Here is a 27,514-nt window from a genome sequence, read left to right on the forward strand (position 1 = left end):
GACAAACATCACTCACCATCAGTGAAAAGGTGTCAGGAGGATGCAGTAACTTTGATTACTCATCCCAAGAACACAATGGTGGGTGGGGTTCCACCCCAAGGGGCCGTGCTCAGCCCAGCAGGACCCTGTCCCACATCCCCCTGAGCATCTCCCCAGTCAGCGCCAGCTCGGCTCCTCCGGCTGGCCCCAGTGCCCCCAGCCCGGCTGCCCCTGCTGCTCCCAGTGCCTCCAGTGCCCCCAGCCCGGCTGTCCCAGCTGTTCCAGTGTCCCCAGCCCGGCTGTTCCAGTGCCCCCAGCCCGGCTGTCCCAGCTGTTCCAGTGCCCCCAGCCCGGCTGTCCCAGCTGTTCCAGTGCCCCCAGCCCGGCTGTCCCCAGTGCCCCCAGCCCGGCTGCCCCTGCTGTCCCCAGTGCCCCTTGACTCGGTGACGGAGGAGCAGAGCTGCCCAGGGGAGCAGGGGACAGCACAGCGTGGGGAGGACACGGTGTTTCCTTCCCTGCTGTTTTTTCCCTTGTTATGCAGTTCCTGTGACCCTTGGGTTGGTGAGATGCGCAGCAAGCATCGTTTATGGCACCCGGGGGATCAGCAGCCACTCCTGGCAAAGGCTGGGCCTGGCAGCAGCCTGGCACTGCCTGGCGCTGGGGCTGGCCCTGGGTGTGGCACAGAGACTGGGTGGGAATGAGGCAGACCATCAAATCCATGGTTTTTCCTAAGCCCAGTGTGTTTGCTCCCTGCAGCCTCTCCCTGCGCCTCAGCCACCATAACTCACAGCCACACACCCCACTCAGGTTTGCCAGCTCCACGAGTGGCACCAACCCACAGCCCCATCAAAAGGAGGGGAGAAGCTCCAGCTCAGGGAAAGGTCACCAGTTTGGACGTTAAATGGTGATGACAGCAATAAGTGACATAAAACCCCAATGTTCACAGGTGGTCAGCAAACCAGTCTGATTTGTGCCTGTATTTAATGTGTCAGCTGCTCTCTGCCTTCTCCTGGCCCCTGCAATCGCCACAGCTGCTGAGGCAGTGGCTCCTCAGCCCGTTTCCAGTGGGAATGTCAGTGCTGCAGCCAACGCAGGCACCGTGTCCCCACAGCAGCAGCTGCTCTGCACACGCCTGCAGAAAGCCCTTTATGATACTAATTTACAGTATTATTACGATTCACCGGCCCGCTGCAACCAACTCCAATGCCTGAGGTGAGCTGCTGTGACAAAAAGGCAGCCCTAAAGCAGACATCAATATTTGTCTTTCAAAAGGACTGCTTTAGTAAAAAAAGAACCAAATCAACACAACCAGATTTCTGCTTTGCCTCTGCATCACTCCACCTCATGCACTTATGATAGTTTATATCTGCCATGATTTAGCCTGTTCCAAACACAAATATTCCTGGGAACCATGGCTTGAGGAGGATTATTTCTGATTCCCAGCTTCACTCTGAAGTCAAGACACAATAACCCTCAACCTTACCCAGACTTTGTGCCTTCTTTGCCAAGTTCCCACTGACCAAATCTTCAGGGCTCAGCAAAAGCACCTGAAGTATTTTCGCATTTTGCTTACAAGCTCTATTCTCCAAAGCCTTCCCTGGTGTTCAGGTTTCTTGCGTTTCCTTCATTTTCTTGCACCACAAAATCCCACCACCTCCTAAGGAGGATCACACTTTGCAATGTAACTATTTGCTTGAGAGCTAAAATACCTCATGTTAACAACCTTCTGATTTCTTCCCAGTTTCAGGACTTCAAACTGAAATAATGACACGTAATACTGAGTAAGTTTACAAAGACATATATAAAAAAGCCTGTTAGTGTAGGGCATTCCCTGTGCCAGGAACTGGGGCACCAGTGCCTGCCCAGCCCCAAACCAACACCGTCCTGCAGCTGCTCCCAGGAGGGCACATGGGGCTGGCCCAGGGTGCAAGCAGGAGAGTGGCAGCACCCAGCCCAGGTGCTGCACCAGGGAGAACTCGGGCACAGGAGCCAGGTCAGGCTCCTGCAGGCTCTGGACTCTGTGCCCAAGCTCAACCACCAAAGGCCCCAGGGCTGCGGGCACGCCCCCAGCCTGGCGATGAAGGCAGCTGGAATGGCAGCGATGTGGAAATGCAGCATTTTACTGAGCACCCAGACACGCAGAGGACGGGAGGAGCCAGGAGGGGCTCCCAGGCTGAGCTGGCCATGCCTGCAGCACTAGCTCCTCTTCCTCTTGCCCTGGGGCAGCGCCCCGCCGTCCTCGGGGGCGCGCGGCCGCCGCAGCTTCCTCCTGCTCCCCGCCAGGGCCACGGAGCTGCTGTGGGGAGAGAACACAGGCACACGGGGTGTGCACGGGCAGGCAGCACACACGGCTGCTGCGCACAGTGCACAGTGCTGCACACCTACGTGCTACAGGTGACGGGGAACCAGGGCACGGGTTGGGCGGGAAGGGACCTCAAAGATCACCTCATCCCACCCTGCCATGGGCAGGGACACCTTCCGCTATGCCACGGCGTTCCAGGCCCTGTCCAGCCTGGCTCGAACACTTCCAGGGATGGGGAGAGAAATATTTCTCTGCCTTCTCACTTGAGGAAGGTGACAGCACCACAAATCATCCCATAACCCCAGAGCCTGCAAGAACAGGGTCATCCCAATGCCTCTACTTTGGTCCCCAGAGACCAGCTTGGAACCCAAGGAACAGCAGCAACCTCCCAGATTCCTTGTCCATAACTGAGGACAACCCCTGGCACTGACAAAACCATAGGGATGTTCTATCAGAGAAGGCAGTTTGGGGCACAGCCACCTGGAAGCAGGATGAGAGGCTGGTCCACGTTACCCCCAAAGGAGGGCTTGGGGCCTGCAGCCTTGCCAGGCACTCTCCTCATTTATGGACAAAGTATTTGCCACAGAAAACTCAACAACTGTTTTATTTTTAGTCACAGTTAATTTTAAATAAAAAATTCTTAAACTAGCTGTATGTAAATGAAGCAGCTGATTTCCGTCATTCAGCCTTGGAGCTTAAAATTCCACATAGTGTTGACATGAAAGATGCCACTAATCTGTCAACAGCTTTTGCTAATTAAACATTCCTTTTAAGTGCACTCTGTTTTATACCATCTGCTAGGCTGAATCCATCCTGCAGGAACTATTCATTTGTCTTAAAGTGGGAATTCACAACTGAAAATAACAATGGACAACTCTGAGATGCTCAATCCACATCTGCCTACTGCCACCAGATACACACTAAGATACAGCAGGAACAAGCTGTGTTTCAGAGTTGCATCATGATGGAAATGGCTCTCCTGCATCCCTGGGAGCCCCAGCCCTGGCCAGGCTGGTCTGTGAGAACCCCAGCAGGCAGATCCAGCTGGGTTTGGTGCTGGCACTGAACACACGTTCCCAGAGCACCGAGGGCCTCATGGACCCACAGCCCTCTCCAGCGCCCCCCAGCCCTTCACATGGCTTTTCACATGGGAAACAAACATGATTCAGACTTGCAGACACTGAGATTTTAACAACCAAGAAGTGCTCTTCTACTCTCAAACAGAAGTAAATCAAAACAGATGCTCAATTCCAGTGGGTTCAACTTGACAGCCTCACCTACAGCTCTGTCAACAATAGAATTTTCAAATGTGATAGATCAGATTTAATTTTCCATAACAAAGCAGTCTACTCTTCTTTTTTTTTTTTTTTAATTAAAATATATAGTTATATATCCCTTATAATAAAGATATTCAATTGGGCATCTGTGGATTCTTGGAGGACCCAGGGATCATTTTTCAAGGATCCATATACACTGACCAAACTGTGCTTCCCAGAACTGTGGGGATTCTTCAAGAATCTGACGTTCCTGAGGCATTTGCTTCTCCAGGATTCCACCAACTGCAAGCTACAGACCTAAACCCATCCCAAGGACTTCAGCTCTTGGATCTTCTACTCACCTGTCAGAGGACGCCGAACACGTCTCAGACCCTTCCGTATCTGCCAGAATGTCCGAGTTGGTGCTGAAGGGGAAAATAAAATGGATGGAAATTATTTCAGCAACACCTACGGCAACACAGGGCTCCACTTGGCAACGGAGCAGAACCCCTGGATGAGACAAATCCCTCCAGTACCAACAGCAATGGGAAATAACACCGACCTGCAGCACAGTCCAGAAGCTTCTGTCTCACTTCATTTTCAGTTATCCCTGGTGTCATTATCATTATTTAACACACAAGACAGTTCTATGTTTATGTATGTTAGGTGGTAACTACACCACCTCTGTATTCTCAGGCACCAGAAATTTTCTTTGGAGAGGATCTGCAAGACGTCTTGGGGGGGAAAGTGTACCTTCTTTTTTTCAAGTCTCTCTTAAATCAGTGTGACATAAAATTTCTGTGAGACAGCAGGATTTTTTCACCCTTTGCCATTTTGTCTCCCCTGTGAAGTGAGAGTCCTCAGCTGTCACTGTGGCGATAACTACAGAACCAACAGGAATTTGGCTGGACAAACAACACCAGGTTAGAGTAACCTCCAACACACGCACATTCAGTCACACAGATAAAAAGGAAAAAGATACCAAAAATGGATGGGAAACGTTTTGAAAGTCAACTTTGTTTTTACTCTCAGAATTAGAAGCCCATCAAAAGCTCATTTTCAGTGCACGAAGTGGATGCCCAGGGAATGAGTTATCATCATATTTCCAAACCCCACTCTGATGTTCCAGTTGCATTTTAAAAAAGAACTGGGGAGGACACAGGGCTATTTGTGTGCTTTTAGTCCCCCGAAATAGAAAAAGAACAGGTTTGAGGCCCGAACATGATGTACTTCCCTGCCTTGAAAACTGCAGCATTTATCACCCGCCGCGTTTGTCACCGCAAAACAATAAAACTGCACAAGTCTGGCTAACGTTCAAACCAGTAATGTGCGCTCAGAATTCACATGTGGAATCCATGGTCTGGGCCTACCAAACTTTTTTAAAAGCAAGTACAAAACGTCCTGGAGCGAGTTCCACCTTTGGCCTACACAGGGAGCCATGGAGGGGCCCTTGACGCCACAGCCATGGGTCCCCAGAGAAGCCAATTAACTCCCACGCGCTAATTGCGGTGAGAGGCTGAGGAGCTGCAGGAGCTGTGCAGAGCAGGGCTCTGAACTCCCAGCTGGAGCCAGCAGCCCTTTGCTTCAGGATCCCTTCCAGCATCCCGCTGCCCCACGCCAGCCACTCGGGGAAGCAGCAGCTCTCTGCATCCCGCTCTGCCACACACCAATCCCAGTTACGGAGCCCAGGCAAGGCTGGCTCTGGAGCTCAGGCAATCACACACCTTTCTGGCACGTGCCAGGGGACAAACGTGTTCGAAAATTTAAAAAAATATCCTCAAATATGTCACAGTTGAAAAACAATTATCAAAAACCACTGTCAACTAAACAAAAGCCACTTTGACCACCAACTCAATTTGTATTTTAAATTAACTTTTTCTTTTCCTGAAGAAAACTCCTCCCTCTTCTTAGCATCAAATGATTAGTCCTTAAACTGAAGATTATGAATTAAATAAGAGAAACAGCCACCTCATTGTGAAGGGTTTTTTTCTATAAATTTTAGCTCAGAGAAGCTAAAGAGATCACAGAATTTAGAATTTTTGTTTTGTTAATTTCTCCAGTGTTTTCTGCCTTTGCAATGCTTCAGAGGCATCTATCTACATTGCATCCAGGCACAGCAAAACACCCCTTCAGACTTCATTCAGACTCCAAATTCAAGACAAATTCCCACAACAGGTCTTCTGTCCTTTCCTTAAGTGAAGGTCACTAATCTCTCCCACAATTTTACAGATCGTTTCCAGATGAGTCAATTTTTACAGCCAAAACGAATAAAGTTCTTCATGTGAACTGCTCAAGATGCAGCCAGCACCCTGTGGCAGGGTGATCCTGCACTTATTCATGCCTCCATGATGGGAAAATGCATCTCCAGTGATTCAGGCAATTGTCCCACTCCATATTCCTGCAGGATTGGTTCCCCTGACCCCCTACAGTCAGTCACCCAAGAGTCAACTCTTCCTTTCTTGACCACCAGTTGGGTTTGATTTCCACAACCCCCCCTCTTGCATTTAGGATAAACACACCACCCTAAAATAGAGAGAAAGAAAGCTGATGTAAGTGTGAATGACATGTCTTGCTCTAAAACTGAGAGGAGCAAACAGTCCTTTGAATTGGTTTATTTTAAGGCAGATTAGGTTCCTCCTCGGCCTCGTGTGAGCAGCCAGCATCCTCCTATCCATCCTCCCATCCATCCACGTGCCCTGGCCCAGGCTCCAGGCATGTTCTCCCTCAATGCTGGCACAAGAGATGAGCTCCAGCCCATCTCGTTTCACCAATGTCATTTGGAGGTGAATGCCCAGGAGTGAGGGCAAGCAGCTTTCCCCCTCTTGCAATCCTGCCTGCACCTTGTCCCCCTGCAAGGAACGGGATGAGCTCGCTGCTGGAGCAGCCAGGCACCGTGCCACGTGCAAGATGAGCTGTGCAGCACAGCATCTTCCCTGGCTTTCCAGAACCTCCCCTTCAGCCCATGTGCCCGTGGCTTCATGCTCCTGTCCCTGGCTTTCCAGAACCTCCCCTTCAGCCCATGTGCCCATGGATCCATGCTCCTGTCTCTGCTTTCCAGAACCTCCTCTTCAGAGCACATGCCCATGGATCCATGCTCCTGTCTCTGCTTTCCAGAACCTCCCCTTCAGAGCACGTGCCCGTGGCTTTGTGCTCCTGTCTCTGGAGAGGCCTGCCAGCCTTGGCCTTGCCCAGGCGCCCACGGAGGGCTCTTGTCTGTACCAAACCCTGCACAGGTTCCACCACCTTGCTGTTTTCCTTGACTCTCTCCAGGCTTCCTCAGTTTTCCATGGCCTGCTCTGCAGCCCGAGAAGATACCTCTGAGGCTGTTCCTTGGGAAAAGGGAAAGATCTGCTGCATCTTCCTGAACTGCTTCCCTCAGGAGTCTGGCAGCAGTGGGATGTGGTGGCTGAAGCACCAGGAGCACTCCCTACCACAACTCCTGCTTCCAGGGCTCAGAGGTGTCCCCAGCCCAGGGACTGATGTCCTCCTGGACACGGCCTGTATGTGAGAGCTGCCACCACGCACATCAGAGGCCACCAGCTGGCCCTATCTGACAACCTCAGGACTTGCCACCAGGCCTCACAGCTCCTGCCATTTGTTACAGCTCAAAGTTTTGGGAAGAAAAGTATGAATCAACAGCATAGCAGAAAAGAATCATCATCCTTTCACAATGAACCCGTATCTGAGGCCAAAACTCACAGATCAAACACTGTGATACAAATCATCGCTGAGCCAAAGCAGTGCAAGATTTATTAAGCAAAAAAGTCCTGAAGATCTATAAAAGGCAATTATTGCACTGATCAACACATTTTCATACACTTGTCTCATCTGACAGCGATGGCCAGGGCGCAGGACAGCACTGCCTCCAAGCTCAGGCTGAGGCAGCAGCCCAGAAGAGCTCACACAGCATTTCCAAGCACTCCATCCTGCCAGCCTTGCCAACCCGTGCCACCCATTTCAGAGGGCTGCTGCCATGCAGTGCACTCCCATTGCTACCTCCTCAGCTGATGAACTAAAGCCCATATTATGTAAAGCACATAAATCCAAGGATAAGTGACCTGCTAAACCCAGAGCTCGGATCCTGATCAATGGCTCCTAAACTCACTGCCAAAAAGCCCCATTTATTGTAAATGGGGCCCCTTCCATGGGCATGAACCCCTCCTGGCAGACACTGCAGGCTCTGGCTATTCCAACAGCACAGGGATTTACACAGGCTGTGGACACAGCACTTTCCCACCAGGATTTCAAAATTCTGACTGTGTTTTAGCATCTCAGACACAGCCAGTGCTGGGTTTTGTCTGCTGCTCAGGTCTCACTCTAGTCATCAAGAACCAACACTTGTGTTGAACACAGTTTTAAGAAAAAATAATTTGCTTAAAGAACTGCGTATTATCCCCATTATATAAAACACTTATAATGGAATATTTCCTTTACATAGCTCATTAACTGGCTTATCATTGTTCCTCCTAATTTATTTTCTGATTTTCCTATTGTTTAAGCAGTTGCGTAAAATCTGGCTTCAGTCCCAGAAAGTCAAGGAATTCCACAGGACTATTCATATGGAGCACTGCAGTCCTGTGGAAGCCCTGTGTAACCGTGGCTTCAGAGCTTTGAAAAATGACCCTTTCAAAGCCATGGCTGTCTTTGGGTGCTTATCTGTAACACACAGTTTGCTCCCTGGGTGGGACCATCAATCTCCCTAGAGCACCAGCATGTCTGGGGCACTGCTACAGCCTCCACTCCTGGAGCTTTACTCCAGCAGGAGTAAAATTCTCATTTCTTCACTTTAGCACAGACCTTTGAATAGTATCAGTTCATCAGTGATTAGAGTACAATGGATGAATTTCTAACCTTGACCAACCATTAGCAAGTATTGACATGAAAGTGAAAAGGGACAAACCTTATGAAGGAGAAAACAGAAGAATCACTGATTTCTTTGCAGCATCTTTTTGCAGAACAAACACTTCAACTCCGACTTGTGGATTGTTCTATTACATTCTATATGCTACTCAACATTTTCATTTTGTTTTAATTCATCAATACAACAGCCCTCCATTTAGAAGTGACCTCCTTGCAGGAACACAGCATGCAGATTTGGAATTCCAAATATATTTCCAGTTTTGACATTTCAATGTGAAAAACATTTACTCTTGGCAAAGGATACCCTCTCGTTATCAGAAAAACACAAGCCTCAGAAACCCATTACTTGAAACAATACCACAATACTACTAAAACCATCAACATCTAAATCATTCTTGTTTGGTTTCTGCTGGATTTATTTCACTACAATTAACAAAATCCCAGCCCCGTGGTGAGACAGTGATAAAGTGAAGGCATTACAAAGGATAAGTGGCTCCTACACGTACTTCAGCTCCCTTCCTGAAGCGAGGGAAGCCCAGGAGCAGGTGCAGAAGGAGTTGTGAGCCCAGGCAGCACCCCTCCTGTGAGCTGGGTGCCTGCACTGCTGCTGGCAGGGCCACAGCTCTGCCCCAGCACACTGCAGCAGCAGGGCTGCCCCACTGACCTGCACGTTGAGCCAGAGGACAGGGAGAACTCGGGAGAGGATGATCTCTGCCATTGCTTCGAGCCATGAGATTCATTTCTTTGGCCATCAGGAATTTCTGATTGGAGTGCTTGGGCTTTTCCAGCTGTGGGATCCTCTTCCCCAGGTTCTACTAAGTGGAAAGACATAGATGAGAATGAACAATAACGCAAAATACTATTGTTTAGGATTCTGCAGCCTAGAGATAAGATTTTCAAGAAAAAATTAAGTTATAAACATTTAAATACCAACATCTCATTCCCACAAACTTATTTTCCAAAACTGACAGTTTCAAAGGTTGAATTTCTTTTCATGCATATTTGAAAAAAGAAACCAACCAAGAACTCCCTGAGAACCCGAAATATTTCACTGCTGAGTTTCAAACACAAGGAAAGAAATAAAGGGTGAGGATGTGTTACACATTTCATAAGATGGAACTTTACTTCAGAAATTAGCAAGCACTTCATGAGTGCTGTTGGCTCCTTGTGCTTCAGCCCCTACATCAGACAGCTTGAGCTTTAAGTTCTACAGACCAAGTTAACAGGCTTATTTTCAGTTGTGATTTACTTCCTTATGCAGCTCAGACAAGGTCAGTGCACTGACATTTCCATTTCAACAGGAAAAATAATTTCTAGGCAACACAACAGGCAAAAATTGAAAACCCTTCCGCTGGTTTTTGTGTCAAGTGTTTTGTTCAATGAAAAGATGAACAGTTCTCTGAACAGAGACCTTCTGCCCCTCCAAAGAGAAAACAGATACAGGTTAAAAATTCTAGTACGAAAAGACAGACTGCCCTCATCCATACCCACAAACATTTGCAAGTGAGTTACTTCACTACAAAACCCCTCAGGACACGAAGCCTCTGCAGACCCATCTCAGTGATAACTGACTGTGGCAGCCACAGACACCCCTGGCGCCAGCCCAGGGCCCAAGCCACGCTCCTGCTCAAACCACGCCGACTCCTCTGCCCCTCCAGCAATGGCTGGGACAGAAATGGCCCAGCAGAACTTTAATCAGAGTGTGGAGGGGCTTCACAATCTTGGGATTCAGCTCAGCTTGCCCTTTCTCTCCTGCTAACAGGCGTAATTAAATATCAGGGGCATATTTTTGTCTGCTGAAAACAACCAGCAGATCCCAGTGAGTCGGTTGTCCAACTAATGAAACACAACTCTGAAATTAGCAGGGTAAAAATAGCAAAGGCCTGTGCAATAATGCAGCTCAGCACAGTTAATATTTATTGAATCAAATTATTTAGCACCAATATATATCAAATCCTTATGGCGCCTTCCCCTCAGACAAAGCACAGCCCCGTGTTTAAAAGTTATAAAGACTGGGAAACATATTTTAAACTTAAAGATGAAAAGCAAGATGACGTAAATCAGGAACAGATGATTAAAATGTCACCACAAACAGAGTGAGGTTAAATTACATCAACCAATAGCCCAGGAGAGGCAATAGGAGAGATGGAGGAGGAAATTAAAATAAACGAACAAACCAACAAAGCCCCAACCAAACCAAAGATCTCTTTCAATTCTGTACAATTCCACCACTTCCACGAGAACACAAAGCAAGTGGATAAGGAATGCAGACAAAGCCTTGGCTCTACCAGCTTACCATCAGGCCATTACTGCCTTCTTCCTTGCCCATGCTGTAATTCCCAGTTTAATACAAAGGCAATTGCTGTTACAAAGAACCAAGAGCAAACAGGCCTTAGGCATCTGTTCCCTCCCCTGTAAATCACCTTTTTGCTTTTTCAGTTGTTTATAAACAGTCATCTGAGTGCAGATGTTTTGCATAAAACTGAAATTCCAAGGATTATTGGAAGCTCAGAGAACAAAGTGTAATGGAAATTGTGCAGGTTTGCCAGAACCAAATGAGGTGCTGCCACATTCTGAACATGATGCAGAATGATACATCTGATTCAAGTTATTTTCTACCTGACCACTCTTTTGGAAAAACTCCACGGTTTTACATCAGCTCTTCTCAGAGCCTGCAGGACAGCACACACAGAACAGCTCACACAGGAGAAACCCCAAAATCCACAGCAGCCCATCCCTCCCTTCCAGAGCTGGAAATCAAGGCTGTGACCCACTATTCAATAACACATCGCCTCTTCCTCTGCTATAGAAGAGGAACAGCTTAAAATCTTTTATTTACTTATAAGGAATATTTGAGATTCCTTTAACTTTTACCCTTCACGCAGAAGGGATCATGCACTGCTCCAAGGTCTGCAGGAAACAATAAGGATAAAATTCATACTATTATACTGTTCTCTTCATTTCTTTTTATTCTGCAGAGCTGTGCTGGAAGAGCCAGCACTGGAGAGAGGCCCAGCTGAAGCCAGCTCAAGAGCACAGGGATCTGTGAGAGCTGGGGCAAACGTCTCTGCCGTGTTTTCCTGAGCGTTCTGACAGCAGCACGTCCCACTGTGGCCAGGGGGCTCTGCAGAACTCGGTCTCAGAACAGAAATCCCCAAGTTCCATCAGGCTGAGGAATGCTCTTGTAGAGCCCCCGTCCAAAGGCAGCTGCTCCCTGCCCAAGCAGCCAGGGAGCACAGGGCAGAGGGAGCAGAGGCAGCGCTGCCAGGGCACAGCCCGGGGCTGGCGGGCTGGGCAGGATGGGGAAGCAGCAGGCTGCTCCTTCCTCCCAGCCAGGGACAGCTGCAGCCATCCCTCCCGCCTCCCACTGTGCTCCAGGCTACAAACACACACCACAGCAACTCACAGAGGGGCAACAGCCCGCATGAACAGCCCAAAACCAGCCCAAGGATTTTACTGCTTCAGCCTCACGACAGAAAATTCCTGAACCCAATCCCCACAAATGCTCCTGCAGCTCCCTGTCACCAACCCCTTCTCACAGTAAAGATCCTGGAAGGCTGAAAGGCAGCAAGCAGCACCCATCCTCACCTCCATTCCAGAGTGAGGCCACCCTCAGCACCTGCAGCAAAGCTGAGCCAGAACCTGACACCCCTTTCAGCCCACTGGAACGTGCCCCAGATAAAGCACATCCACACCCAACACACAGAAACCAAACTCATGCATTTATTATGGGTCATGCCTATGTTCCACACTAAAATCAATAGCAGTAAATCACTTTAGGGTCTGTTTGATCTTTATGCTGGTTGGGCTTTTTTTCCCTTAAAGGGTCTAGAAGAACAACAACAGATGAAAGACCATTTCTTTGGGAATCCAGCACCTCTTAGTGTGGTCCCAGAGGGGACAATATGAAATGTGACTGACCTGCAGCTGCTGGCAGCTCTTTGACAGCAACTTCCTCTTTGTTCTGAGCACTTTCTGCTTTCCTCTCACCCATTTTCTTCCACCGTTTATTTACTTGATCCACCAAGAACTTGAATTCACTTCTGTGTTTGTTTCCTGAAAGGAACAGAGCATCAGTGACCACTCCCACAGGACTAAGGTATGGCACCAACACTGCAAGGATGTGAACAGAAATGGACACCAACAATTGAATTAAAAGCATTTTTGTTACAGCAGAGGAAAACCAACCCAGCACTGAGATATGTCCCACATTCTATTAAGGATCCAAATCTGTGTCTGAGCTGTTACAGAGCTGCCCACAGCCCAGAGCACAGCACAGATGAATGATTCAGGCTCTGTGTCATGCCCATCACACTGCTGGGATTCAGACCCTTTAAGTAAGTTAATAATCCAAATACTCTCTGCACTTTCAATCATGTTTTAAGCACTCCTCTGGTTCTCAGCCAAAGCAATGGAATTGTTTAAGCTTGGTAGTGCAAATGCTTTACTGAGAGGCTGGGAAAATGCCCGGTGTCCTCAGCAGGATGCTGTGGGTCACCTCAGCCTGGCCAGCAGGGAGGGACCCAGGGCCAGGTGTGCCTCAGGGAACAGGAACAGGACAGGGAACGGCTCAGGCTGGACATCAGCAGGAACTGCTCCTCAGAAAGGACCATCAAGCACTGTGTCACCTCCCTGAGGAGCCCATTCCAATGGCTGAGCACCCTTCCAGTGAAGAAATTCTTTGATGTATTCCATTATAAAACATCAAGTTCTGCCCCACAGAAGGAAACAGATTTGACACAGACTGCCTTTCCCTGAGTAGCTGAAAACACCACATAAGGCCAAAAATTCTGTTAATAAAAAGCAAGTTCTGTCCCAGATGTCGTGTCTGAGTTGCTGCACTCTCATTACGGAATTCCTCTGGCACTTCAGTTTTTCCAGCATCACTATCTTTTGTTGTGCTGGCTCATGGCAGAACTACAAAGCTTTCTGAAAAGAAATGTCCTGGCACACAAGCAGTGCTCAGCTACACTGTAAATCACTGTGGTGCTGAAACGACACCCCAAGCACATCCCACCAAACTGCAGCAACGTAAACCAGCCCCAGACAGAACGACAAATACTTAAACACAACACAAAGCAGCAGACCTCCAAAGAACGTGGCAAATGAAAAGATTTAGAAGCAGAAAAGGCAACTAAATTTTTTTTTTCCACAGATGTATCCCCTTTCCTGTAGACTTTTTAACTCTTTAAATAGAGACCACAAAAAAAAGCAGAGTGGGCTGAGGGTGTCCCTGAGTCCTGTGGGGCAGAAGGAAATGACAGCGGCTCTGAGGTCCAGGCAGAGCTCCCATCCTCAGGTTCATCAAGCCAAAGTATTAATTGCTATTTCATAAACAGCAAAAAAATGCCAACAGTGCAATGTGCAAATTGCCAAGAGCCCGGGGAAATGCAAAGAAGCAGAAAAAAAGCGTTTTCTCCCAAACAGTTTGTTCTGCCTTTCCCCAAGGCTGTTCACAGCCCCAGTGTGTTTTTTCATATGGAAAGGCAGAACAAAAATATATTTGAGGGTTTTTATTCAGAATTCACACCAGAGTTTATTCATTCATTCAGCTGGGAATTAGGGTCTGGGGTGCAAATGCTGTAAAATAAGAGGAAAAAAAAGCCTCATTGTGTAATAAAGCTTTTTAAAGCTTTAAAGTCCATCTGTTTTACAGTGAAATAATGGCATTTGATAAGAATTCTTTAATCACAAACTGGTTTTGAATTTTAACATTCAGTTCTTTTTTCATGCTTATGATTTCTTCCTTATTATGAGAAATAATTACTTGAGACCATTTACCATTTGCCTCTTTGGTCAGTATTTTTTATTAATTTTAAAACCATATCTTCCCCTTTTTCCTATTTTTTTTTAACTTCTCAATTTTCAGTTAACCTGCTTGAGACTATCAAGATCTCCAAGAGATTAGTCTTGTAGCCATGCCCTTTTAGCAATCTAAACTCAATCAAATACCTGTCTTTGAAAAATTAAGACAGTATTTAATATATTTTGTTCTAAATGTGTACAACAGGCCAAGCAGATGAAGGCCTTTCAGAGCAGCTCTGCTGCAGAGGGTTCCCAGTGACCACACAGCTGCACATCCCACACCCCGCTCTGCTGTTTCCATGCCAGCAAACATGGCAGCACGCTAAGAAAGAGCAAAGTGCATAAATAGAGAAGCCTTTGGAGGCAATCAGTGTGTGTACTTCAGCTCAAAGGAAAAGAAGGCAGATTTAAAAGCAAAATGAGGTGAAATTTGCATGTTACTTACGATATTCAGTGTGGATCTCATCTATTTCTTCCTCTGTCTGGTCCTTTGTGAAGGTCAAGCTCTACAGAAATCATACAAATGTTTTTAACATAAATAAAAAGATATTAAAGCTGCAGACTTTGAAATTACAGACTTAAAACAGGAAGAAGAACTGTTTGTTTTCCCCCCAGCTTTCATCACATTAATCCACATTTCCAGAACATGTCCACAGTGTCCTGCCCTGCTTCCACCGAGTCACCAGGACCAAGCCAGCCCATGTAACACTCAGCATATTGTATAAATATAAAATATTCCTACCACTGTGCAACAAACAGGCTTCAGAAGTCACCAAAGTATCAGATGTCATGGGAAGAGAACAGGCGCCCTTGCTGATACGGAAGCATGGAATTTGCTAGCTAAATCCTAGAGAATTCTAGGAAGCAAAATATTCCCCACACTGCCATGAAGGGTCAAAATCTTCCAGCATGGCCAAGGAGAACTTAACTCAAGAATTTTTACTGCAGTCAAAAATTGCTCCTACTTAAAGGGTTTGGGCATAAAGCTCAGCAGTGCACCCAGCACTGCCCACGACAAATGTGTGGTGTGAGAAAATCAGGTTCACTACAGGATGCTGAATGCGAATTGTAATATGCAAGCTGGGAATTCCCACAATAAAGCAGCAGGCAGACATTCCCAGTGCCCCCTCTGCAGTTCCTGCTGGCCACCCCTCTGTGAGAACCAAGAGCAGTCACTTACATTTTCACCAGGTTTATTACACTCCAGCTGAACCCGAATCTTCTCATTCTTTTCCAGCTCTTTAACAACCTCTGCAACTGTTTGGAAATACGAGAAAGGGATCACTGAAACAGGAGCTGGGTAATAAAAAGCTGTAACAGCACAGATGAAACTACCCTGCATTTAAAACACAAACAACATTAGCCCTCTGAGAGGGAAAGCTCAGACTCCAATCCCAGGCAAACCTGCTGTCTTTCCACATCCCACCAAACCTCCCTCCTGCACACAACAGTGCTTGTGGCACACAGGCTGCCATTCAGAGAGATTTTTCATTTTACATTGGATGTTTCAAAGGAAGACACAATAACTACATCTACGGTTTATGTTACTTTGTCCCCCAAACCACCTTCCAGGGCAACAGAACCATGTGCAAACTCAAAGGGAAAGCTCACAGAGAAATTACAACCAACTTCACCAATTGTCAGACACATCCAAAGCCTATAAACAACATAACTGTAACATTTAACTAGAGCCACAGCTATGCAGAACCCTGCACAGTTTACTTTCACATTTACTTCTAAAAATCTCTTTCTGCATTTCATCATCTCCACAGAACTGCCAAGCAGCTGTGGGCAGTTATTAAAACAAACACTTCACCACACAGTGAAGCAGGCAGAACAAAAGCTCATTAAGCTGTGAAAGAATAAAACCTGCTCCCAACTGGTTTAAGCACACTCCAGGAATTTGGCACCTGGGCTTCCTCAGAAGCTCAGCTATTGGTGTTCCACAGCAACCTCAGGCTCCCTGCCACCACCCAAAGTGCACGTCTGCATCTTAAGTGTGGCTTTAATAATTCACCCTTTGTGCACAGGCTCTGAACACAGGAGGGGCTTGGCATTACTGGGCACAGGCTCTGGACACAGGAGGGGCTTGGCATTACTGGGCACAGGCTCTGAACACAGGAGGGGTTTGGCATTACTGGGCACAGGCTCTGAACACACGAGGGGCTTGGCATTACTGGGCACAGGCTCTGAACACAGGAGGGGCTTGGCATTACTGGGCACAGGCTCTGAACACAGGAGGGGTTTGGCATTACTGGGCACAGGCTCTGAACACAGGAGGGGTTTGGCATTACTGGGCACAGGCTCTGAACACACGAGGGGCTTGGCATTACTGGGCACAGGCTCTGGACACAGGAAGGGTTTGGCATTACTGGGCACAGGCTCTGGACACACGAGGGGCTTGGCATTACTGGGGATTGCAGCTGGAGTGCACACCACACACCCAGCACTGTTCCTGCCCTCTGGGTGAGTAGGCAGAGGCTGGGTGCCACTCCAGCCACCAGCAGCACTGAGTGTGGGCTCAGCCCAAGTACCCCCAGCAGGTTAAAGCAGCATTCTGCACTGATCTGATTTACCAAGATAAATCCTTCCAGCTCCTCCACATCTCCAGCAGTCAAACCTGTGTTAAGCCTACCCTGAGCCAGCAGAGGGGAAATGCAGAGATGGTCTGGGATGGCAGCAGCCTCCCTGCAGCCTGTCACTCACCAGATTTGGGGTTCAGGGAATCACACTGGGCGTTGTACATGTGCACAAACTCCTGGTGCCTCTTGATGAGCTGCTGGCGGGTCCCAGAGGTGGACAGACCGTGCTCCTTGAGCTTCTTCCTCAGATCCCGGTCCGACAGCAGGTTATAAACAACTTTGGACATCAGCTTCCTTTTCTGGTCAGAACTGCCACAGGAAAACAAGAGACACTATTTAATTAATACTCTGAGGAAAATCAAGCTATTTGCAATTACTTAAGGGTACTTCACCCACTCAGGGTAACGTACAAATGAAAGAACATACACATTGGGCTTTCCACCCCAGTGCTGGCCATGGCTCACTTGAATCAGCTGCAGAAATATTAAAACTATTAAAACATCAAGCCAAAACTCAAATTAGAGGAGATTTTTCAGCTTTCTGGAAAAATGTCTTTGAGAAAAATAGTCATGTACCTGAAGGCAGCAGTTCCCAGCTAACAGAAGGGTAGTTTGGTGATACAGAGACATTAAAGATAAGTAACAGTGCTCCCAGAGGAATAACAGCTAAATCCAAAATTTACTGCTTTCCACTGATTTCTGTCAGGACTCAACATTCCTGGCACAGCTGGGGAAAACATCTTAATTACAGGAAACTGCCAGAGAAAATTCAAGTCCTAGCACAACTTTTGTCACCTAAAATTAGCAGAACATTTCCTCCTGTCAAATTAGCTCAGGCTGCCCTACACCTCCTGGTGAGATACTCTCAAACCAGGAGAAACAAAGGGGCCAAAATCCATCTGCAGCCTTACTCATCTTGTGCAACTGCAGTAATTCATAGAGGAACAGCATTTAATTAGACATTTTTCTTTCTGCAGCAAAATAAAGCTCAGCTGCATTACTCTGGATTAGAGAGCAGTTAACAGCTTTCCACTGTGAAAATGATAGATTTATTTGAAAACTATTCAGCATTTTCAACTTATCACATTGAAAATTTCAAGTTTAAAAAAAAAAGACTTACACAAAAACTGTCAATAATTCATTTACTCTCATCCAGCCATGTAGCATGGCTGGTAAACAGAAGATGGATTACCACAATACACTCTTCAGGGAAGCTTTTTTAAGATTCTTTTGGGAAATATAAAAAATTTCACTGAATAATTAAAGTGAATCTTTTGAAAGTCCTACAGAAGCTTGGTGTGTATTCCATTTGAAGTACAAATCCTCCCAGTCCTTCAATCTGATCGGTCAGAAATAACAACAGCCTAAATTTCTGCTGTAAGTAAAACAAACTGAAACTCCACTTCTGATGTGAATGTGGTGACCATGACCAATGCTGGGGCAGGGGCACAAAGCCAAAGGAATGCATTAATCTTATGGAAATCGAGATCTTCAGGAAACCTCAACAGCCCCACAGAGAGGAAAGAAAGGTGCAATTTTTATTCTTTAACTCTACAGCTATTGAAAAAATGTCTCTTGGCACACCTGAACCGAAGGAAGCAATTCGTCCACCAAATGAAAAATGGGAATCAGTGTTATCTGAAGGGAATTTTAATGCCAGGGAGCAGAAAGGTGACAAGAACAACGCACAGACTAAGCTCTCCCTGTGATGAATTTCTTAAACCATTGGCCACTGTTTTCTTGCCACTAAAAGCCAAAGAGTAATTCAGCTGGCAATCCACACTCTTTCTCAAGGGGGGACAGTCCCCACAGTGATTTCAGAGTGCTGCACAGTGCAGGGAAGCCAGAAACAAACACAAAGCACCACTATGACACCCCTGCAGCACACAGCTCTCAGTCCAGCACTGCCCAAACCAGCCACATGCATTTGGAGCCCTCAGAGCTGCTCCTCACCTTCGCAGGCTGTCCTTCTTCTCCCCTCTGGTCAAACAGCTGTCCAGATGTTTGTTTATATACTGCTCCAGAATAGCAACCTCACAAACAGGACATTCCACTGAAAGCAAGGGAGAAGGTATTTACCAGTGTGGATGTAACAGCAAAGAGTGAATGTTCTCTAAAACAAAACTAACAGTTGGGACATGAACAAAGCACATCAGTCCTGAGCTGTTACTGTACTGGAAGGTACATCTGAGTTCTCAGAACAGGAACAAATAGCACTAAACCCTCTCACTCCAGGTGTTTCACAAATACTGCCTGACCAACTACTTGGCATTTGTGGAAATAATTTCCATGTGGTGCGTGCCTAAAGATTCAAAAAGATCATAGAATGGGAAGCTAGTGAAAGTTTTAATTGCTCAAAAATAAACAAGCAGTAAAATTTCACATGGGTTTTAACTTATCAACACAAGCAGGTGTGATGTAAAACCACGACAGGATTCCCGTGGCTCCTTTCCTGGCTGTGGTACCTCTTCCAGCAGGATCCATCCAGCTAATGAATACACATGAACTTCAGAGTTCCAGATGAATAAATCATTACACAAAACAACAGCTAAATTTGAACTAATAAGAACCAGGGGTGTACTCCTACAGGGTGTTTTGTTTTAATTTAGGCTTTTAGCTAGGTCAATAGGATGGCTGCCAGCACATCAGAACTAAGAGGATTCTGCCATTTTATTGTGGTTGATTGGTATAAATGAGCTTTTTCATGCTTCAAAGTAAATTCACTTTAACTCTCTAGAATTACAAAGAATAAAGCAGATGACTCTTTTGGAGAGTGTGGAAATAAAAACATTAACAGAACTGCTGCCATGCTCATTTTGAGTTCAGGCTCACCCCTCAAATAACAAACACATTATAAAATAACCTGCTCAAGGATACAAGAGCAGAATAAATGCCAGTGTCTGTCGAGTCATTAGGGGGAAGGAGAAGAGAAATTTTTACTAAGACTGTTGCACAACTATTGTTTTTCTGTGTTGTTTCTCAAAGCAAAGGAATCCATAAGCACTGAATTCCATTAAACTCCTTGGCAGCAGCTCAAGCTTTTTGTGAAGAACACACTTGGAGCAGAGCTGTCCCACACGAGCAGTGATGTGAAGGCAGCACGGGCCAGTTAAAGGGGAAGGAGCTGGACGTGCCAGCAGAGAGCAGAACCACAGGAGGAATGGGAGGAGTGCCACGTGCTGAGGGCCCTCTAACACATACAGCAGCCACACGAGGGGGAGAGAGCAGGACACAGCCAGAAATCAAACACCTCACCTTTCTTGTCTCCTTTGAGCACAGATGTAGAAGGCTTTTCATGGCTTTGGGTGCAGCCAGGAATCTCTTGTGCAATCACTTTGCTGTCTTTACCACCAAGCTCTGCAGAGGTGCTGTGTAGGTCACGGTGTTCCTCGGTTTTGAAACTCTTGTGACCAGTCCATGGCAGGCCCCCTGCCCTCGTGGAGGTGCAGACCTTGTCCTTGCTCAAGGAGCTGTCAATGGCTGGCGCCTCCCCAGCCCCTGGCTGAGAACCAGGGCTCTGGAGGCTGTGGGCTGGGGGAGACGGAACCGGGGGGGCTTCCAACACCAACTGCAACAGCTGCTGCCTAGGAGCACCAGAGAAAGCACACAGCTAGCACGTGTGAGGAACCTGAAATCCTGTTTGCCAGCACACGCTCTCTTCTGGCTGGGAAAATGCTGGGACTGAGGGCAACAGAGCAGGGAGCAGTCCCACACTGGCTTCTCCCACAATGTGGTGTTTTGGGCCCATGGGCAGCTGGGTGATGACTTCTCACAGTCCCACACCCCAGGGACAGGAGAGCCAGGGCACAGCAGACACTCCTGGCACAGCCCTGGGCTCTCTAACAGAACATTGTCACCTGCCCCCCTCCCTCAGCACCAGAGTGAAGCACTCAGATTTCTCACTAATCACAGAAACTCTGACAGGTGTGATTGGAGAGATTCGGACAAGCATGACTCAACTAGAAGCTCATCCATCACTCAGCAAGCCCAGAGAAAGCACACAGTGACGGAAGGGTCCAGCCTCTGCCAGCTCCCCTGGGAGCGGATCCTATAGCAAACATCAGTTCAAAAACCTCTGCATATTGTGTATGGTCTCAGCATCATCTGTGATACTCTCAGAAACTTAACAGACTGCTAGGAGCTCTGAGCTGACAGAATTTTACCTTCCTGGCACAAAGCAGTAACTGCAGCACAGCTGACAATGCTCAGTTTATGAGCAGAGCAGTGTCCTTCCCTTTGAAGGCTGAGATGAATCAAGCAGGTATCAGAACAGGCACTACCCAAACCCTCCTGCCAGACCCTCAGTCACTGAGATAGGGCAGGGAGGTAAAAAACACCTGTTTAACTAAAGATGGATGGTTTCTAAACATCCTCCCCACCAGCATCCTCCCTCTGCTTCAACAACAGCATAAACAGCTTCCCACTTTTTTCCTTCAGATCTGTAACACCCACAACAACTAAGTGTCCTTCATCAGGCCCCTGGTTCCCATTTTACAGTCTGTTTATTTCTCTCTTGCTGAAGCAGCAATGAAGCAGAGTTGTTGGGAATGTAAGGCTTCCACATAAATAAATTCCAAGGAAGAGACAGAGCTGTGAATCTTCCTAGGAAGAACTCACACAGAACAGTCCCACCTGCACTAAAAGCACTGTATCTCCTTGAAATTCCTGCTGCATTCCTGCTCAATCACTGTATCAGCAATGACAGCACCTGCTCTCTCCAGCACCCAGAGTCGATGTGTTTATTCCTCTGACTCACTACCTGTCGAGTAACCCTGACTAAGAAACAGAGATAAACTTGACAGTAAAAATATTTTTCTTCCTTATGTACGAAGAAAACCAGAGATTCTTTTCAGCAAACACTCCTACTTTTCTATTTAACAAGGTGATGCAGAAACTGACAAATTTTCTCAAAATAATCTGTTTAGTAGAGGGCAATGAAATCAATTCTTTACACTTCACACAAAACTTTACCTGTTATGTTTAAAGATGCCAGCCTCACTGCAACTGATAAGTCTTCGTTAAGGTCAGCTCTTGCAAATACTGCTCCTCATCTTTCTCTCCTGGCCTGGCCAGAGCCATGAATTCTGCCCCAGAGCAGAGACAGGTGAGGGAACAGCAAAGTGCTGATGGCAATGCCCCCAGGCTCCTGCCCTGCTGGGGCCAGGGTGTGCCCTCACAGGGCACTGCCCAGCCTGCTCCTCTCCCTGCACACACACAAACACCCACGGCCACAGGGAAGCACAGGACAGCCCCACTTCCACCGGGAGCCCGCCCTCTGCACAGGGAGGGAGCTGCACTCCCACACTCCCCACACCATCCTGCACACACCTAACGGTGAGCAGAGCACAAACGGGATCAGAGCTGGGTCTGCCTGGGATGATTCCCATTCCCTGCACACAAACACCCCGTCCTGAGCAGAGCACAAACGGGATCAGAGCTTGGTCTGGCTGGAATGATTCCCATCCCCTGCAAACACCCCATCCAGGGTGCAAACACCCCATCCAGGGTGCACACACCTAATGCTGGGCAGAGCACAAACGGGATCAGAGCTGGGTCTGCCTGGGATGATTCCCATTCCCTGCACACAAACACCCCATCCTGAGCAGAGCGCAAACGGGATCAGCGCTGGGTCTGCCTGGAATGATTCCCATTCCCATTCCTTGCACACTCTGACCTTGGAGCACAGCTTTCACTCTGCTGAGTGCCACCAACATTACCATTTTCTTCCCCTCCAGGCCTGACTTAAGAAATGGGTTTGCACTTTGTGAAATGCTGAGAAGATTTAAGGCCTAATTTTCATAAACATCAAACTACCCAAGGCTCAAAGTCCAGTTAGAACGTACCTGATCTTTCAAACATGCTGAGCCCTTCAACTCCTGGACTGTGGATTTGTTTCTGGGGACAGCCAAGGGGAGACAAAGCAGATGGAGAAGGAGGGGAGAGAGAAGATCGGTCCTGTTCCAACATCAGAGACAGAGAGCAGTGCTGCTCTGACTGAATGATGCTCGTGCCCTGGGACACTCTCCAGGCAAGCAGTGTCCCCTCAGCTCAGGGCACCTGCAGCCCTGGGGACAGACCCAGCCCAGGTGCCAAGCCCTGGACACCACACTGACCACTGCCCAGGGCTCTGTCCCATCAGAGCAGCCAGCAGGGAGCCTTTCCCACCCAGACCCTGCCCTGGTTCCCTCCACCCAGCCCAGACTGGGCTCCACAGCCCACCCATCAGCTTCATGTGAGAAATTGATTGAACTCCAAGTCACAAAAGGAAAGGTTATTGAACCACTCTCACTGGTAAGATTTATACTGATCCATTAAAGCAGTCCAAAAAAAAAAATTAACATTTAGGATTCAATATCATAATGGATCCAAGTCAGCACTACTTGTTCCTCACAAAATTAGACATTAACAAAAAAATAGTAATCCATTTATCACTAGGGAGCACCAGAATTCAAGCTGCAACGGGGGAACTGTAGGATTTAAATTACTCAAATAAATCAATTAAATCCAGTAGTGGTCATATAGGAGATTAGATCTATCTACATTCTATGATCTTCATCAGAGAAAAATTCTCTCATGAAACAAAGCCATCAACTGAACTATGCTTCTTGTCACTTACGAAGCCAAGAGTCTCATTGACTTCCAGCTCCAAGTTAATTCCAGAGAAAAAGATGAAAGTGCATTTGGCTCGTACAGAGACAGGAACACCCACAGAACTCCCAGCAAATCACTGAGTAGCTTCTCATCAAAAGAAAACAGATAATACCAGGAATTTCATGTATCTACTGATGTATCATCTGTGATACATGTTGCGATACTGTTGTGATATTTTACCAAGTCATATTTATTCTGTTGTTCCTGTCTTTTAAAGGGATGTGAAGCTCAAAAATGAATTTAAAACAAACAGAAAAGTAGCTAAGAAATCAAGCTGAAAGCATGGCACTCCATTACTTTCCTTACCAAAGAAAACTCACATTTTTAGTCTTTCAATACCTACATTTTTTCTAGCCAGTGACTTCAGCAAAAGAACACTCTTGCAAGGTGACCATAACCCCTGGACAAAATCCTTCTATTCAGAGTCTCCTCTGCACACATAGGAAGGATCCTGAAGAAAATCTTTACTGCCACTATTTCCCCCAGAGAATCCTGACATATCTATTGACTTCCTACCCATTGGCAGGGACTGTAACTTTCAGAGCAGCTAACCAGAAGCAGAACAAAATAAGCCTGTAAAACCTTCCCATCACTCGAGTGTGCAGTACCCTTCAGCCAGAACACTGCAGGATTTTCCCAAAGTGTGAACACCCATCCTGGACAGCGCTTCTGTGACCCCACAATTGATTTGCTCAGCTCTCACACCACCCCCTCCAGGGCTCTGAGCCTGGTCACACACAGTCACACCTTGCCAGCTGCCAAACCAGAGACAGCAGCTATAAAATTACATCAATACCTTGCAGAGTTAAAGCTCTTCACTAGATCATCTAAAATCCGGTTGTTTTTCAGGTCAGATTCTGAGACTGCCTACAAAAGAAAGAAAGAAAAAAAAAAAAAAAAAACCAAAACAAACCTAAACAAATAAACATTCAAATGCAGTGAAAGCAGCAAGTGCCCACAAAATGTTCAAGTGATCAATAACTTGCTTCTTGGCTCCATGCCTCAACTACCCCCACTAAAGTGCTACAGGAATCAAGATGCTTAAAGGGTAAACACCTCTTCCCCAAAAATATCTCAGATTAAAATAACTGCCTGAGAACTTCAGACTGGGATATTAAGGTAACAGGTAAAATCAAAGCATAAAGCTAAAGAAACAAAGGCCAGTGTGCCCAGGCTCCCACAATAGTTTACTGCAGCACAGGTCTAATAATTTTGAAAACCAAACCATCCTCTGAAGGTGGTGAGAACCTTAAGCAACAAAGCATAAAAACTGATGAAGGGAAATGTTAGTCTTCTGATTATGAAAATATTAATTATGAGATGCCTTTATGCATTCAATTCATTATTTTTTAAAAATTCCTGATTTTTACCTCATTGCAACTCTCTCTGCTCTTCTTTTAAACAAAGCTTTTATTTTTTTTTTAATTTTTGAGATGAAATGGAGCCACTCACATACAGAAAATACAGCGCTTGTGTTTCAGCATTGCTGGCTTAAATCATGGAGTGTGTTAACAAATTAACATTAAATGTTTTGTGACAGTTTGTACACACAGCCCTGAGCCAAACCCCAGGCCTGATGCTCCATCCCCTTCCGCCTGCACTGAGAGAAGCATCTCTGGAACAGGAGAATTCCAGATGCAAGAGCACCACACTTTGCCCATGCAATCAGAATTGATTATTTGGTGTGGTCCAAAGGGAAAAGGTCCTGAGATTTGCCAAAAGATAAAAAATAAACTGAGGGGAAAAAAACCAAACCAAAATCATGCTTACCACACAGCACGTTGGACACTGGGTTTTGTAGGACAAAGACTTGCGGATACAAAGGGAACAATCTGGAAAAAGGAAACACATCATTTTAAACATTTTTCCAAATGCAGTTCCACATCCTTGCTCGTGTATTTCCTTGCACAATACCTGCAAGCTATTCCACAATACACAAATATTGAAAACACACCATTTTTACATGGAATTGAGATTATCATTGTTGCAAAACAATCCATATTTTATGCAAACACGTTTCAACATCAGATGTCAGCTCCTCCACCTAAAGCTGATGTTTGCTGCCTTTTGTTCCCCAGTGCCAGAAACCCTTCAGCAGTGGCTGCACTGCTCACCCCCTCACCATGCTGGGTTCTTGCCATGACTAATGCTGATCGCTTTCACCTTCCTGCACAGCCCCAGACAAACTCACAATCCCCTCCTTTCCCCGGGCTCTTTTGCCCCTTTCCACAACAATACCAACTTGCTGTTGAAAGAAGAGGCTAAAAAGGAGAGGAGATGGCACTGGAATGCTGAGAGACAGCCTAAGACCACCTCCCCGTGCCACAGACGGGGTGGTGAAACATGCCCCACTGTCACAGTAAATTTCTGCGTTTGTTACACCTTGTCAGTTTCTCCGTGAGCTTTCACGGCCACCTCAGGATTTTAAAAGTCTCATCATTCTCAAGGAAAACATTCCCTCACTAGATCATCATGGCTCAGAGTCTCAGCACCAGCTCCTGAAAGAGATCTGTATTGCATTCACCCTCTGGGACTGCATCGGAAAACAGCAGAAGCATTAATTAATCTCAGAATGGTTTGGGTTGGGAGGGACCTTAAAGCTCATGTCATCCCACCCCCTGCCATGGGCAGGGACACTTTCCACTAGACCAGCTTGCTCCAAGCCAAATCCAGCCTGCCCCAATGCACCAATTAACACTTAAAACCACAAATCCATCTAAATGCTCAATAATTACTACATACATAGTAAGAAGTGAAATACGGTGAGAAACCCATAAAGAAACAAACTTTAACTGTACGAATAGGAATGAAGTGGCAGAGCCAGGCTGCCAGCATCTGACAGCCCAGCCCCAGACCCCATGGGCCAGGCCCACGAGTGCAATGACTGCTGCTTGGAGCCACTGTGCCCCAGGCAGGCTGCACCACCAGCAAGTGAAGAGAATTTCCAGGTTTGTGGCTCCCCACACTGGCTTCAATGGTGACAGCTTTGCCAAGCTAAACTAAACTTCACTGCCAAACTACAGTGTCCCCCTTCACGGAAGGAAGTGCTACAGTTTCTGAACCAAACAATCACAAGCATTTATTTTAACGTGAGAAAAGGCAAGGTACTTCCCCCCTAATCTGGTTTCAGCAAAGCACTTGGGGCCAGGTTCCAGCAGATATCTCCCAGGGCAGACAGAGCAGCATGGAAAATTTGAGCTCTTAATACTCTGCACATAGAGCTTTGCATTTGTACCACTCTCAAGATGTTAAGAAAGATATTTAAATGCAGAATGCCAGATGGCACATGTTAGTATTACAGCAGGAACTACACAAGGAAAGGTTCCGGCTGCTTCCATCTTGCAAAGCTCCTCCCAGCTTCCATGGCAGAGAGAATCATAGAACCCCGAAATGGTTTGGGTGGGAAGGGACCCTAGAGCCACCCAGTGCCACCCTGCCATGGCAGGGACCCCTCCCACTGTCCCAGGTGCTCCCAGCCCTGCCCAGCCTGGCCTTGGGCACTGCCAGGGATCCAGGGGCAGCCACAGCTGCTCTGGGCACCCTGTGCCAGGGCTGCCCGCCCTGCCAGGGAGTTTCTTCTGGATCTCTCATCGAACCCTGTGCTCTGTCCGTGGGAAGCCATTCCCCCTCGCGCTGCTACTCCGCGCCCTTGCAGTTTCTCTGCACGTTTGCTGCAGGCTCCAGCGCCTTCTCTCTGCCAGGCGGAACAATCCCCGCTCCCGGCCTCTCCCCGCGCACCGACACACACACACACACAGCCCGCCCGCACTCACAGCTGTGCGAGCACTGCGGGATGATCACGGCGATGCTGAAGTAGTCGAAGCAAATCCCGCAGCGCAGCAAGTCATCCACGGCCTGCAACGAGAGCGGCGTGAGCGGGGCGGGCTGGGCGCGGCAGGCCCGGCAGCGCGGGGCGAGCGGCACCGGCCCCGGGACCGGCCCCGGGACCCCCGCCCGGCTCCGCACGCACCTTGAGCGGGGCCAGGCCGGGCGGCCAGGCGGGCTCCAGCAGCGGCATCGCCAGCGCCATCGCTGCCGCCCACGGCCCCGCTCCGCCAGCGGGCCCCGCGCACCCCGCGC

The 27,514-nt window shown here is 47.4% G+C and overlaps 1 protein-coding gene across 3 annotated transcripts; it reads right to left on the reverse strand.

The window, feature by feature from the left end:
* Positions 1 to 1,761: 1,761 nt before the first annotated feature.
* On the reverse strand, positions 1,762 to 27,514 carry RAD18 (RAD18 E3 ubiquitin protein ligase). 3 transcript variants are annotated; one of them, XM_063165064.1, is made up of 13 exons: positions 27,405 to 27,514; positions 27,208 to 27,289; positions 25,205 to 25,266; positions 24,231 to 24,301; positions 20,039 to 20,367; positions 18,737 to 18,836; positions 16,909 to 17,093; positions 15,383 to 15,459; positions 14,648 to 14,708; positions 12,319 to 12,453; positions 9,062 to 9,209; positions 3,900 to 3,962; positions 1,762 to 2,275 (listed from the first exon to the last, which is right to left on the reverse strand). In XM_063165064.1, the coding sequence occupies exons 1-13, from the start codon at positions 27,462 to 27,464 to the stop codon at positions 2,176 to 2,178; spliced, it is 1,473 nt and encodes a 490-aa protein (XP_063021134.1). In that variant the 5' UTR covers positions 27,465 to 27,514; the 3' UTR covers positions 1,762 to 2,175. The 3 variants fall into 3 exon arrangements, with proteins under 3 accessions (XP_063021134.1, XP_063021135.1, XP_063021133.1); XM_063165065.1 differs by having other exon boundaries at positions 1,762 to 2,272; positions 9,062 to 9,212; XM_063165063.1 differs by having other exon boundaries at positions 9,062 to 9,212.

This window comes from Melospiza melodia, chromosome 10 (genome assembly GCF_035770615.1).
Source record: "Melospiza melodia melodia isolate bMelMel2 chromosome 10, bMelMel2.pri, whole genome shotgun sequence".
NCBI lineage: Eukaryota > Metazoa > Chordata > Aves > Passeriformes > Passerellidae > Melospiza > Melospiza melodia.

Excerpts from the sequence above, each read along its gene's own strand:
- RAD18 (XM_063165063.1), bottom strand. The coding sequence starts at position 27,464 with ATGGCGCTGGCGATGCCGCTGCTGGAGCCCGCCTGGCCGCCCGGCCTG. Across the intron at positions 14,709-15,382 it reads GTAATAAACCTGGTGAAAAT|AGCTTGACCTTCACAAAGGA; the intron begins GTAAGTGACTGC and ends TGATTTCTGTAG. Across the intron at positions 9,213-12,318 it reads AGAGCTGCCAGCAGCTGCAG|TAGAACCTGGGGAAGAGGAT; the intron begins GTCAGTCACATT and ends CTTTCCACTTAG.